The sequence below is a fragment of the Pipistrellus hanaki genome (genome assembly GCF_964339955.1).
Source record: "Pipistrellus hanaki genome assembly, chromosome: 16".
Lineage (NCBI taxonomy): Eukaryota > Metazoa > Chordata > Mammalia > Chiroptera > Vespertilionidae > Pipistrellus > Pipistrellus hanaki.
Window position 1 is genome coordinate 20258193 of NC_140518.1, and position 14749 is coordinate 20272941.

General features: G+C 68.6%; 1 protein-coding gene across 1 annotated transcript; it reads right to left on the minus strand.

The window, feature by feature from the left end:
- Positions 1-1081: 1081 nt before the first annotated feature.
- TBX2 (T-box transcription factor 2) lies at positions 1082-10731 on the minus strand. The gene is made up of 7 exons (XM_084861721.1): positions 10266-10731; positions 8972-9239; positions 7929-8075; positions 6850-6926; positions 6575-6738; positions 4530-5146; positions 1082-2357 (listed from the first exon to the last, which is right to left on the minus strand). Exons 1-7 carry the CDS (start codon positions 10658-10660, stop codon positions 1911-1913), a joined length of 2115 nt encoding a protein of 704 aa, XP_084717847.1. The 5' UTR covers positions 10661-10731; the 3' UTR covers positions 1082-1910.
- Positions 10732-14749: the final 4018 nt, after the last annotated feature.

Consider the following 14749-nt stretch of genomic DNA (forward strand, 5'->3'; position numbering starts at 1 on the left):
GTGGTTTAAAGAAATAAAATTGACTACATTTAAAAAAAAAAAAAAGTCACTGCCGAAACCAGTTTGGCTCAGTGGATAGAGTGTTGGCCTGCGGACTGAAGGGTCCCGGGTTTGATTCCCGTCAAGGGCATGTACCTTGGTTGTAGGCACATCCCCAGTAGGAGGTGTGCAAGAGGCAGCTGATGGATGATTCTCTCTCATCGATGTTTCTAACTCTCTATCCCTCTACCTTCCTCTCTGTAAAAAATAAAATATGTATTTTTTAAAAGTCACACAAAAAAAAGAAAGAGAACTGGGGGCTCAGTGATGGAGAGATCATTGCGGCGGGGGGGGGGGGGTTTGAGAGAGAGACTGATGGTCTAGTTCCTACCCCTTCCCACCGCTGATGCCTACTGTTGGGGGGGGGCGCGAGGTGGGGCGAGGGGGGGCAGGAGGCGGCTGTCCTGGCCGCAGTGTCTGGGGAAGGATCAGCCTCGTGGAGACGGACCCAGTGGGACCCTCAGAGAAAGTCCCCGCCGGGCCCATTGGGACACAGGGGAAACCGAGGCAGGAGAGGAATGGCCAGTTGGCCGCACGCCCCACACTCCCAGGGAGTCAGGAAAGTCACTCGGGAGGACTTCCAGGCTGAACGTTGCCGCGGGAGTCAGCAGCCTCGGGGCTCGGAGGTAGCGATGGGAAAGAGCTCCAGGGTCTGCGGTGTTCGGGGGACCAGGGCCAAACCTCTCCTCGGAGGAGAGGGGCCCCCACCCGGCCAGCCCCACCTCCTCAGGAGCTGGAAGGGTCGCCTTTCCTCTAGGCCCCCCCCCCTCCCCCCAAAGGGAGCCGGAGTCCCGGAGTGGGCGAGTGGCCAGTAGAGGGAGCCCGGGCCCCGGCCTGGCCGGTCCGCGCTGGGGCTCCGGGCGGCCCAGCCCCGGCCCCGCGCCCCGCCGCCCCGCCGGGCGCCCCCCTTCCGTCTCCCTCCAGCCCCGCCGCCCCAGCCCCGCGCACCACAGAGCGCACGCCGCCGTTCACTTCGCACTGCAGCGTTTTATTGTTTTCTCGCGTTTTATTGTTTTGTCTTTTTTTGTTTGCTTGTTCGTATTTGTTGTTTCATCTCGCTCCGCTCCGGAGAGAAAAGTGAAAACCTGAGGTGGAGCCCGCAGGCCAGGCGAGCACAGCCGGGGGCCGGGGGCCGGGGGCCGGGGGCCGGGAGGGCGGGCGCTCTTCCGGGGCGGGGCCTCCTCCTGCCCCGAGGGCCCCCCCCCCCCCGCCCTGTACAATATAGATGCTCACGTAAAATGGAAAAAAATTAAATGCTATGAGTTAATCTCTACATAGTATGTACACAGCAATGTACACCTTTGAATAAATTAATACCAATTTGCATATTCTGGGAATCTTAAAGCATATTTACACAAATTACCATTTATTTCATAAATATCTTCTTTTTTCTTCCTCTCCCTGGGGACTCAAGTGCCACTCCCTCCGCTGACCCAGGGGTGGCAGGGGCTCCTGCCTCTTGGGGGGATGGGGGGGTGCAAGGACGGAAAGAAACGGCCCCTCCCTGCTCCGGTCTGCACTGACCTCAGGCTCCCCGGACCCGGGCATCCCTCAGCCCGGCTCTCAGGCGGCGCAGGCGGGAGGCCGGGCCTCTGGGCCGCCCTCGGAAGCTCCTGCCCTGACCCTGCACCTTCTGGCTCCCGAAGAGACCGCTGGGCTGGGGGCGAGGGCTCCCCGCAGCGCAGGGGGACCCGGACGGGGCCCCCCACGGTGCCCCTGGGCCCTGGAGCAAACCTGGACCGAGGCCAGGGGCCCCGGAGCCACTGTGACGCTGGAGGAGGGCCGGGGCTGTCCTTTGCTTAAATAAATACCATCCTGTGCGGGCCGGTCCCCGCGGCGGGAGCGGGCCCGAGGGAGGCGGCGGGCCGCTGTCACTTGGGAGAGTCCCGGCCGGGCGAGAGGGCGCGCTGGCCGTCCAGCCCGCTCACCAGCCGCTGGATGCTCTGCAGTTCGCTGGCCGCCTCCTTGGCCGCGCCGCCGGGGGACGGGCCGCGGGGCTGGGCGCCCGCCTTGCGGAGGGCCAGCTCGGGCGGCGGGCTGGGCTCGCGGCTGCCGCCCGCCGCCTTGGGGCCCTCGGCCGCCAGCCCCGCGGCCAGGAGGCCGGCGCTGGGCGGGAGGGCCACGGGGACCTGGTAGGGGCTGAAGCGCAGGCGGGGCCGGGCGCCGCCCAGGAAGGGGCTGCGGGAGAGGGAGCCGGCGGCGGCGGCGGCCGCGGCGGCCGCGCTGGTGGCCGGCAGGGCGGAGGCGGCGGCGGCCGCGGCGGCCATGTAGGTGTAGGGGTAGGGGAAGAGGCCTCCGAAGGTGGGCATCGGGATTCCCTGGAAGAAAAAGGACACACAGAGGTTAGGCTCCCGCCTGGGTGCTGGCGGGCTGCAGGGAGGCCCCGTCCCCTCTTGGGAACAGAAGGCCGGAGCGCACAGAACTCTGCCCCCGCAGCCTCCGGGAGGGCGCACTCACACACCGGCAGCATCAGGGTTCACATCCCACCTCCGGGCCCTGAACTAGATCCATCTTCCCGTTAGGCCCGAGCCGCAGGCCCCCGGCCAAACCCAGTGAGAAGGGGAGCACCCGTCAAGCTGACACAAAGCTCGGTGCCAGTCTGCGGAAGGGAAGGACATGCCAGGCAAAGGCCCGGAGGGAGGAAACGGGCAGGCGCGGGTCCAGGTGGCGCGCGGGCGGCTGTGGTTGTCTTGGGAAGTTCTGCTCACTTGGGACAGTGTGCTCCCCAGCCCTGCTCTCCGCAGGTGCCCCAGGGGGCGGAGGGAGCACAGCATGGGGGCAGGGGGAGGAGGAGCTCTGTCACGTCGCCCTCTGCCTGCCCACCTGCTCAGAGGCCTCTGCCCAGGCCGGGCAGAGGGTCCAGGTGCCAATCAGTTTATAGACTGGCCCGAATATCCCATAAAGAACTGGCGGCACCTCAGAGGCAGCTGAAGGAGGAATGCGGTCTTTGACTGAGGAACGCACGGGGGCCAGGAAACCTTGGACAAACACCACCTGAGCCCAAGAGGCCCGCGGCTTTTGGATTATGTGACCTTTGAAATGATGGCTCCGGCCCCAGAGTCTGTGGGTACAGGGAGGAGGGCAGGGAGCGGGCTGTGCTTGGGGCTGCTGGAGAGACTCGGGCCTGGCTCAGGCGGGAAGAGGAAAAAAAAAAGGCAGCTTAGTCAGAATGAAAAGGTATCCTTCCCAGGAGGTCAAGCCCTACTGGGCACTCAGACCTGGCATCCCACGTTGGGAGAAGGGAGGCTGGCATCGGCTCTCCTCACTTGGCACGACCTGGCGGCCAGGGGTGGGCTGCCCTCTTGGGTACTTAACTCCCGGCCAGGCACCAAGGGCTGCCTCCTGAGGGCCGAGCGCTCTCCCCCGGCCTGGCACCTGCTGGCCAGGCTGTGTCTAGACGCCACAACTTCCCCGTGACCTACGATGGCCATGCTGGTCACCGGAGTTTGTCTGGGGACGATGCGTCCACATACACCACACACATGCAGAATCAAGGGCTCAGACCCCACCTCCAGGCCCTGAACTCTATTTTCCAGATGCTTCCCTGCCAGCTCAGAGCCCTAGGTAGGTGATGTTAGTGCCTCCAACACTCACCCGCCCCGTAAAAAAAAAAAAAAAAAAAAAAAAGGTTTTTCACGCCGTTTAAAACCTCTTTCAGCGTCCCCTCCCGCACTTTAAAAAATGTTTGCTTCCTCCCCAAAGGAGCCTCCTCAGACCCGAACTCCTATTTTCCTTCCCGTCACATATGATCTCGAGGGTTCAGTTTGCCAGAAACCTCAGAGGGGAGAAAACGAATGAAGAGAATCCAAATCTTTCCACAGGGACTGTTCCGCCCAAGCAACCGAAGAGGCCGCGCACCTCATCGGATCTCCTTGTTTTGCCGGGGCCACGTTTAATAAACGCTCCCCTGGGAGCTCAGAATTCCAACCCGGCGGAGAACGGAGTTCCTTTCCCCCAGCTGTGTGGCCGGGGAGTGTGGAGGCCGAGGGGGGACCAGGAACAGCCCTGTCCTGGGGCAGGTCAGAGGACTTCCCGGGGGCTGGAGGGCACCTCTGGAGGCGGGTGGTGTGGGTGGCCAGTTACCCAGGAAATACTGGACAACAGTTCCCTCCTTTCTTTGTCCAGCCACCTTGGCCTTTCAGGGACCGACAGGGAGCCGGGGGTCTTTGTTCCCAAGGAAAGCAGACTCCCCAAAAGCCAGGGGCAGCCCCAGCCGGTCAAACAGGAAGAATCTAACGGGTGCTTCAGTTTGTTGTTACTAATAGGGGAGGAAATGGGCCCAGGGAGGGCCGGGGACTGGCCCAAGGTCACACAGGAGTCAGAGGAGCACCCTGGCCAGACCCTGGACCTACAGCCGTGGTACCCCTGGAGTATGAGTCCTAGAGAGAGTCTACCGGGTCTTCCCAGGACAGGGTCCTCACCCACCGCAGCACCCCAGCCCCGTGCCCGCCCCAGCCGCCCTCCATCGATGCCGCGGGGCCCGGCCTCACCTGAGATGCCAGCATGTGCTGGGAGAGGTGGAACGGGAAGGGCGTGGTGCCTGCTGTGCTGACGGTGGGGCCCAGCCCGCTTGTGTCCAGCCCCGTGGCGGCCCCCGGCCCGCTCCCGCCGCTGCCGCCGCCTGCCACCGAGGCCAGCAGGTGGCCCATGCCCATGGCGGAGAAGGCCCCAGGGCCCATGGCGAACTGTCCCGGGTGCAGGAAGAGCGGCTGGCCGGCCCCCAGGGGCCCGAAGAACTGCTGCCCGTGCAGGTGGCCGGAGAACGCCAGTCCTGGGAGGTGCCCGGCGCCCAGGGGGGACGGGCTGTCTGTCTGCACCACCAGCGGGGCCAGGCCGGGCTCCTTGCCCTCCCCCGCCTCCTTGCGCCCCTCGTCCTTCCTCCTGGCTTCCGCCCGCTCCTTCTCCAGGCTCCGCAGGCCGAACGGGCTGTCCCCGCCGCTCTCCGCCGGCTCCTTGCCCCGCTCCGGGCTGCGGCGCTCCCGGCTGCGGCTGCGCTCGGGGTCGGGCAGGCGCGGGGGGCTGCCGCCGTCCAGGCCCGGGCCCGCGCGCTCCTCACTCAGCCTCTCGGGCTCCGGGTCGCTGTCTGCGGCGAACGACTTGTCCTCGGCTGCAGGGGAGAGAGGGCAGGGTGACAGGGGCCGGCTGCAGGGGAGAGAGGACAGGGGGACAGGGGGACAGGGGCCGGCTGCAGAGGAGAGAGGACAGGGGGACAGGGGGACAGGGGGATAGGGGCCGGCTGCAGGGGAGAGAGGACATGGGGACAGGGGGACAGGGGCCGGCTGCAGGGGAGAGAGGGCAGGGGGACAGGGGGACAGGGGGACAGGGGCCGGCTGCAGAGGACAGGGGACAGGGGGATAGGGGCCGGCTGCAGGGGAGAGAGGACATGGGGACAGGGGGACAGAGGCCGGCTGCAGGGGAGAGAGGGCAGGGGGACAGGGGGACGGGGACAGGGGCCGGCTGCAGAGGACAGGGGACAGGGGGATAGGGGCCGGCTGCAGGGGAGAGAGGACATGGGGACAGGGGGACAGGGGCCGGCTGCAGGGGAGAGAGGGCAGGGGGACAGGGGGACGGGGACAGGGGCCGGCTGCAGAGGACAGGGGACAGGGGGATAGGGGCCGGCTGCAGGGGAGAGAGGACATGGGGACAGGGGGACAGGGGCCGGCTGCAGGGGAGAGAGGGCAGGGGGACAGGGGGACAGGGGGACAGGGGCCGGCTGCAGGGGAGAGAGGACATGGGGACAGGGGGACAGGGGCCGGCTGCAGGGGAGAGAGGGCAGGGGGACAGGGGGACAGGGGGACAGGGGCCGGCTGCAGGGGAGAGAGGACAGGGGGACAGGGGGACAGGGGCCGGCTGCAGGGGAGAGAGGGCAGGGGGACAGGGGGACAGGGGGATAGGGGCCGGCTGCAGGGGAGAGAGGACATGGGGACAGGGGGACAGGGGCCGGCTGCAGGGGAGAGAGGGCAGGGGGACAGGGGGACAGGGGGACAGGGGCCGGCTGCAGGGGAGAGAGGACAGGGGGACAGGGGGACAGGGGGACAGGGGCCGGCTGCAGGGGAGAGAGGGCAGGGGGACAGGGGGACAGGGGCCGGCTGCAGGGGAGAGAGGGCAGGGGGACAGGGGGACAGGGGCCGGCTGCAGGGGAGAGAGGGCAGGGTGACTGGGGCCGGGGGACAGTCAGGGCTCTCCCTGTCTGGGTGAGTCCGGGAGACCTGGAAAGGCCGGCTGTCTGGGGGAGCAAGTGGAAGGCTTCTGATCCTCAGGGGGCCAGGGGTGGTGGCAGGTCACCTAGTCCAGACCCCTCTGCACCAGGAGGAACTGAGCCTCCTGGTTCCCTCTCCTGCCAGCGGCTGGGGCCCAGGAACACAGCCCGCGGTCCAGCGGGATCTGCTGGCCTCAGGGACCGGTCTCCGGGGGCGTCCAAACCCCAGGCGCCTCCCAGGGCCCCGAGGCTGCCCTGACTCGGAGCAAAGAGCCAGCCGAGCTCTGGGGGCCCCCTCCGCCCCCTCCCCCGCCTGCGGGCGGCGTGGCCCCTCACCTCGGGTCCGGTGCAGGCGGAGGGGGCTGGGGGCCGCCCCCGGGGACGGCGGCGGGTCCCGCGCAGGGGGCGGGTCGCAGGACGAGGCGTCGGACTCGGCGCCGTCGCGCTCCGGCTTGCAGTGCTCCTCGTACAGGCGCAGGGAGGGCAGCGTCAGCTGCTTCCTGGGGGCGCAGGGGGGAGGGAGGGCTGCTCAGACGGAGCGCACCCACCCACGTCCCGCTGCAGCTCCCGCCAGGATGGGTCCCGCCCGGATGGGTCCCGCGCACCCGCACCTTTTCTCCCTCCGGCCGTTCCCCGTGTCCCGGAAGCCCTTGGCGAAGGGGTTGTTGTCGATCTTCAGCTGTGTGATCTGCGGGGACCGAGAGGGAGGGGACCGGTCAGGGTGCAGCTCTTCCGGCCTGGCCTGGGGCACCCAGCGGGAGGAGAGCCGGGAGTGTCCCCTGGATACCCGCCCCCTGGGATGCACAGCCCTGAGCCCGAAGGCCCAGTGTGGCCGGCCGGCGGGCCTCTCCGAAAGCCACAGCTCTCCCCCCGAGGTGCACACACAGGCCCGAGGCTGCGGCACAGCGTGGCTCTGTCCCCGCACGCCCGCAGGCACAGCCGGCACCGGAGCAGGCAGCGGGGCACATAAAACACAGGCCACGCTCACGGCCCGCACACGCAGAACAAACACGTAAACATGCCTCCACACGCCCCGAACGTGCACGCACACTGGAGCGTACACACGGGTTCACAGGCTCACACACACGGACAGGAGGACGGGCAGGACACCCGCACCCTCTCGCTCCCCGGGGAGTTCGACACCGAACGGACCGACCGGGCGCTGCTTTGGCCCTTCAGGACGAGGGAGCAGAAAGCGGGGTGGGGCAGGGGTGGGGGGAGGCTTGGCTGGAAGGAAAAGTCTCCTAGTGGCCCGGGGCCTGGACGGGCCCAAAGGTGGTGGCCCGGGGGGCTGTCACCTGCCCGATCTCTGGCCACCCCGGGGAGAGGGAGAACTGGGCCCCGGGTTCTTAGCCTGGAGAGCGCCCGCCCGCCCGGGCACACTGCCTAGGGCCGCTCTCTCTTCATTTAAATCCCCATCCCGGAGCCAAGAAATAAACGAATGAAATGTAAAATTGTCAGCGGCCCCGTCCCTGCTAATTGCTAAGTAAACATCTCCGCAGGCGGCGGGAGCGCCCAGCTGCTGGCTCCCCGGAGCCTGTCGGTGTGCTCTGGGCTCGGAGGGGCCGGGGGCTCAGAGGGAGACCCGGTGCGGGCGCGGGCCGGAGGGGGCGAGGCTGGGCGGGAGCGGGGCCGGATGGATGCACACGGGGTGCCCGAGCCTGGTGCGAGCGGGAGCGCTCTGGGGCACCTTGTCGTTCTGGTAGGCGGTGACGGCGATGAAGTCGGTCTCGGGGAACACGTAGGTGCGGAAGGTGCTGTAGGGCAGCTTCAGGATGTCGTTGGCCCTCACGATGTGGAAGCGCGGCTGGTACTTGTGCATGGAGTTCAGGATGGTCTGCGGGGAGCGTGTGGTCAGCCGTGGCCCCCGCCTTCCCGGAGCATTCTCCACTCTCCGGGACCCCACCTCTCCCACACCCCTCCCCTCCCTTTGCTATTGCTCCTGCGTGTGTGCCCCACACCCTGCTCTTTTTTTCTCTCGTTTGTAATTCTTTTCAGCCTATTTTCTTTATCACAGTTTCTCTCTCCGTTTAAAGATATTTCCCCGAGGTGGAAACAGAAACGAAACAACGTAAAAACCCTCCACAACTCCGCTCTCCACCCCGCTTCCTAGGCTCACTGCTCAGCCCCAGAAAGCCCAGGCAGAGAGGATGGGAACTCGGAGGGCTCACCAGCGGCCCTAACCAGGACTAGGCAGTCCCCTTGCCCCCGGACTCCCCTCCCTCCCGGGAGCTGGGCCCCCTCCCTCCGGGGAGCTGGGCGGAAGCAGAGGGAACCTCCTGCCGGTCTGCGTCCCACGCTGGGGAGAGGGCAGGGGTCTCAGGGAGGGCAGGGAGGGCCGGATGTAACATTTAAATCTCCTCGTTTGGACGAGGAAAGGTGAAAACAAGCGGAGGTCATGGGCAGGTCTTCCAAGCTTAACACCTAGAGACCCTAAACCGCACCCGCACCCACTGGTCTCCAGGAAGGGCTTTCCCCAGGCCTGACCCAAGTGAGCGGCCTGGGCCTTACCCACCCCTGCCCTGCCATTCCGGGGCTCACAGAGCACAGCCATCGGGGCCGGGCCCAGGCCCAGCCGCAGAAACCACAGGGCGGGAGACCCGGGCAGGGGCACCCCGGGATTCTGCCGGCGCTCCCCTCTGGGGAACTGGCCAGCCTGCCTCTCGCTTGAACCCTGGGCTGGTGCTAGGTGCGGCCTCCGGCCCCCCAGCCCCACGCCTGCCCCACACTCACGAAGCCGTGCTTGTCGGAGATGTTGTTGGTCAGCTTCAGCTTGTGGAAGGCCACCGGCTTGGCCATCCACTGCTCCCCCGTGGCCGGGCTGTCCGGGTGGATGTACATGCGCTTGGGCATCTCGGGGTCGGCCTTGCCGGCCACCATCCAGCGGGAGTTGTGGAACTTGTAGCGGCAGTCGTCGGCGGCCACGATGTCCATCAGCAGGATGTACTTGGCCTTCTTGTCCAGGCCGCTGACGCGCACCTTGAAGGGAGGAAACATCCGCCTGCGAGGAAGGGAAAGGGGAGAGGCCGTGGGGCCCGGCTCCGGGTCCCTGGACTCTCTCCCCGGGGACACACACCGCGGCCTGGAGCTCCCGGATCTGGGCTTCCTTCTGCCCCCTGACTGCTGCCTGGGGGACCCCACCTGTGGCTGTTTCCGTGAAAAAAAAAAAAATCCTATTTCTTGTTAGACCCTAGGCTCGGGTCTAGGAACCCGTTCACCCTCATCTGAGAGGACAGCCAATGTCCAGGCAGGAAACCCAGACCCTCTGAAAACACAGCCGCCCCGCCTGCTCTGTCCCCACGGGGACAGCAGCTCCGGGAAGGGAATGCCCTCAGCGGGTGTGAGTGTGGGGACCTGGCTGGCAGTGCCCAGCGAGGGCCCTGACCCTCCCGTTCCAGGGAAGAGGGCAGCCTGTGGCCTGGGCTGGGCTGGTGGCAGGGCGGAGGGGTGCGGGCGGCAGCTGCCTTTTGGCGGTAAGGCCTGGCCGAGGTGTCCGGAGCTCCGTGCTCCTAGGCCCCGGGGAGGCTCCGGGCCGGGCCAGGGCTGCGGCTGGGCTGGCTCCGCTGTGCAGACCGAACGGCCCGGACGAACCGGCGGGGCAGCCTGGGTCTAGCAGGGTGCGGGGGCCATTCTGGACTCCAGGGTGGGAAGAAAGTCCGGGAGGCGCTGCGTCTCCCCAGCTCCACGCCAGACCGGGAGGCGGAGAGCCAGGCCGCGAGGCTCCGTGGCAGCCGAGCCCTCGGAGCCCCGCGGGGCCGAGCCGCCGGCCTCCTCCGCCGCGGGCCGAGAAGGGTTGGAACTCTTCTTTCGGAGCACGTTTTCGTTTTACTTCATTCGGGAGAGTTTGCTGTTTTCGTTCTTTAAATGTCGCTCGGTGCCAGAGGAGAAAAGTCACTTGGTTGTCCGTGGAGCTGAGCGAGGCGCCGGCCGGGCCGGGAGGGAGCGCCGGGCAGGCTCGGCGCGGCGGGTGCTGCGGCCCCCCAGCCCGCCCGCCCGCCCGCGCCCCCCGGCCCGCCGGCTGCCCTACCTCCCGGACTTGGTGATGACCATCTCGGTGCCCAGCTTGTGGAACTGGTCCCACAGCTCCTTGGCCTCCAGCGTCACCTTGGGGTCGTCCTCCACCTCGTCCTCGGGCTCCAGGCTCTTGAGCGAGCGCAGATGCGCGGCGGGCGGGTGCGGGCCGAGTGCCGAGACGTGCAGCCCCGCCTCGGCCGCCGCCGCTGCCGCCGCCGCCGCGGCCGCCGCCCCCGCCAGGCCCGGGTCCGGCAGCGGCTTGGCCAGCGCGCCCGGCGGCAGCGCGAGCGCCGGGAAGAAGGAGGGCTGCGCCGCCGCCAGGAAGGCGGACATGGGGAAGTCGGCCGGCCGCGGCGCGTGGAACGGGTGGTAAGCCATGGCGCTGGCCGCCAGCGCCGGCTCTCTCATCGGGACATCCGGCCCGGGCGCCGGGGGCCGGGGCCGGGGGCGCGGGGCTGGGACCCCCGGCCCGGGCGGCGGCGCGCGGGCGGCGGGCGCGGCGGGCGCGGCGGCGGCTCCTCCCGCTCCGGCCCCGGCGCGCGGCGAGGGGCGCGGGCTGCGCGCGGGGGCGGCGGCGGGGGCTCCGCGCGGGGCCGGGCTGGGCTGGGCTGGGCCGCTCCGGCGCCGGCGACCACGCGCGACTGGTCAGATCTTGTCGTGATCTCTGGGAAACTGTGACTATCTCACATGTCCTGCCCAGCCCGGATCCCCTGCGCTAACGAGCCAGGCCCCCCTTGATTGCTGATTTTACGCTTTTTGGACCAATTGTGGGTCTCCGGGGGCGGGGTTTTGACAGCTCAGGCCAAGCTCCGGCCGGGAGGGGGGGCCGGGGAGAAGGTGTCGGAAGCCTCAGCAGTAAGAAAACATGTCAACAGAATAAAATATTAACCAATGACGGGCCAGCGGGCCCCGAGACCCCTCCCCCTGCCCCGGCCCCCACCCCGCGCCCGAGCCCGAAGCCGCCCGCGCCCGGACCGGGAGCGCGGCCCGCCGATCCGACCCGCCGCCTAATGGGCTCGAGGCGAGGGGCGCCCCGGCCTCAGGGCCCCGAGAGAGGACCCCCCGCCGCCCGCCCGCCCCAAGTGCAAAGCATTGACACGGCCCCGAGAGGAGAGGGGGCGCCCTCCGCCCGCGTCCGGCGGCCCGGACGCTCCGGCCCGCTCCGCGGCGTGGCCTCCGACCCCGCTGCCGGCGCCGCCCGCCCGCCGGGCCCGCTCCGGGGGAGCCGCGGGCGCCGGGGCGAGCGGCCGGGCGGGCGCGGCCCGGAGAGGACGCCCGTGGCGGAGCCGGTGAGTGGGGCGGCGTGGGCGGGAGCGGGGCGCGGCCTTGCACTAGGGGACCCCCGAGCCCGCGCCCCCGTTCCCAGAGGACTCAGGGGGGACTTGGGAGTTCTGGGCCCCGACCCAGACCCGGCCCGCCGAGGGCTGCTCGGGGCCGGGAAGGGAGCTCACCTTTCGCCCGGCACCAGGCGGCCCATCCCGGCCCCGGGTTCTTGACCCGCAACCCAGCTCGTTTTCGCCGCATCCGGTACAGGAGACAAAGCCTCCCTCATCCCAAACACAGGCTCCCTCCCTCCGCTCCCGCCGCTGTCTCCGGGCCCGGGGTGCGGGCGGCGGGGCGGAAGCGGGGCGCACCTGCGGCGGATCGCGCCCCTGCGGGCGGCGGATCGCACGTGTGTTCGGCCGCAGGTGCGCCATCCAGTCCGGGGTTCCCGCAGCCCCAGGACCCCCACCCCGAGGTGTGTGTGTGTGTGTGTGTGTGTGTGTGTGTATCTCTGTTGTTTGTGTGTGTCTGTGTCTCTCTGTATGTGTTTGTGTGTGTGTATGAGAGTGTGTGTTTGTGTGTGTGTTTGTGTGTGTTTGTGTGTGTATGAGAGTGTGTGTGTTTGTGTGAGTGTGAGTGTGTGTATGAGAGTGTGTGTGTGTGAGTGTGTTTGTGTGTGTATGTGTGTGTATGAGAGTGTGTGTGTTTGTGTGAGTGTGAGTGAGTGTGTGTGAGTGACGCCCGGTGTGATGGTGCCCTCTGCGCAGTGGGAGCAGCCCCTGGAGGCGCTGCCAGCGGGGCGGCCACACACCTGCTCGGGCGCCCACACTCAGCCTGGTTCCCGGTGAGGCCGGGCCTGTCGCTCCCGCCGCACAGCCAATGGGGTGCGGGGAGCCCGGGGCACAGGCCCGAGCCTCCCGCATGGAGGGCGCGCACAGCCCGCACCCAGCGGCCCCGCAGTGCCATCCGCTGCGCGCACCGGGCTCCGGGCACCTTGTCGCCGCGCACTTGGTGCCGGCTCACCCCGAGCATGTTTGGTCTCAGGACCGCCGGAGCCCTTGGACCTCCGCGACCATTTTTTTCCTGTTTTCCCACCCGGTTCCGGTGTTCTCGGAACCCCCTACCCAGCACTCAAAGGGGCGGCGCCCCCACACCGGGTTTTCTTCTCCACCTCGCTCCCGGCGGGTGGGTCGCTCCCCGGGGGGTGGGTTGCGCCTCACTTGGTGCCTCTTTTCTGTCCAGAACGAATCCTCGCCTCCGCGCCGTGCCGTCTACGCAGCCGGGGCGGGATCCGTTGCAGCTCTGAGCCTGGAAAGCCCTGCCGGGTCCACCTCAGGCCAGACGTGGCCCCTGGGGAGGGGTGTGTGTGGACAGGTTTGCGCCGTCCGCGAGGTGACCCGGTAACAGCCGGGATCCGGGACCGGCCTGGAAACCCGTGCATTACATTCGCAGCGTCGTGCATGTGCACGCACTTTCGTATTTGCAAGAATGTGTGTGCACCTAACTGTGCCATCGGGATAGTTTCCTGGGGAAGGTCCGTGGCTGGTCCAGGGGTCCCAGGCCCAGAGAGCTTGGACTGGATTATTTTTGCCCGAGACCTGGCCCCAGGAGCTGGACCGCGGCCCGGCCTTCCGGCGGCCACAGGCTTGTTCTGGGCCCAGGCCCCGCAGTCTGTCCTGTCCTCCCTCCCGCAGGGAACCCAAGGTTTTGCTACAGCCACTCTCCAGATTCTGAATGTGCACCCTCCCCTCCTCCCCTCTGCAAACTCTCCAGCGAGGAATGTCCTTGGCGCTGGGGAGGCTCACTCAGTAGCGCCCCCTCCCCCCTGGGCCCACCCCACTTCTCGGCTCACCCCCCCGCCCCCCGGAACTGGAGCCTCTGGGGGGTCCCCAGGCTGAGAGAGCGTGTCTCTTTAAGAGGCCGGGGGTGGGGGTGGGGTGGGGGTGGGGGGGCGCCTTGGGAGCCGCCGGGGGCCGGAGGGGGAGGGCGCGGGCGGGGGCGGCTGGCGCCAGGCGGCCCCGGCTCCACAACAAAGCTCCGGCCCCTGTCACTTCGCATCGGCCGGGCCCCGCAGACGGGCGGGCGGGGGACGCGCCCCGCGGCCCCCCTCCCCCGGGTCCTCCGGGCGGCGGCGTCGGGCGGGCGCGGCTCGGGCCGGGGTCCCCGCGCGCGCTCCGTGCGCCCCGCGCTTCCGCCCGAAGGAAACCCCGCGGGGCCGCCCGGGCGGGCTGGGCTTCCCTTCCCGGCAGGCCCCGGCCCCTTAACCTCTGGGAGGTCCAGGGCCACTGCTAGGACCTTCCCTGAAGGCAGCGCCGCCGCCCGTGTCTGTAATCTGGGCGGCTGGGCGTGGGTCTGCGAGACCTGCCTGCACGGCTGGAGGGAAGCAGAGGGGACCCGCCTCGGGGCTGGGGCGAGGCTGGCAGGAGCGCGCATTCGGATAGGATTGTGCCCAGGCGTGGTGATGGGGCTCACAGTGGAGAGCTGTGCGGGTGTGTGTGTGTGTGTGTGTGTGTGTGTGTGCATGGCTGTGGGCAGACACACACAGTGGCTTCCCATCCCGGTCTCCAGGCCGGACCCGCGCCTCCCGGAGCCCTGGCGCCAGCCAGCCCCGTTAGCGCCCGGCCTGGCTCCCCGCGGCCCGGGCCTGGCCGGGGTGGGGGTGAGGCCTCCTTGACCCCGGCCCGCAGCGCCCGGCCTGTCCCGGCCACTTAGACAAATTGCAGCTGACGGGCGCGCAGCCTCTGCGGTCGCCGCCCGCCCGTCGCCTCCCTCCCTCCCTCCCGACCCAATTTCCCCGCGGGCGGGCCAAGGGGCTGCGATGGGGTGGGGGGCGGGGGGTGGTGGTGGGAGCTGGAGGCGCGACCTCTTCCCGGGCACCCGCCTTGAGCCAGGCCGGGCAGCGGGGCCCTTTTCCGATCCGGGGGCCGGGTTGGTGCCTGTGTGGCCCCGCACCCACTCTCCCAGGCGGAGGGGCAGGCGAGGCCCAGCCTGGCCCAGGACAGGACAGGACAGCCCTGGCCTTTGAGGGGGTCGCTCTGCACCTGAGCTGGCCACCGAGGTCATGTCCCCGCGGCGCTTTGGGGACCTGAAGCCTCAGAGACTCGGGGATCCCCTCTCCCTGGGAGCTCTAGGCTGCTCGCTGCTCTGGGGTTGAGGACGTGGGTCCCAGAGGCCGGGAGTCGGCAGCAGTGAGGTGCACGTGTGCGTGAACGCCCAGGGGCCGGAGGTCAGGGG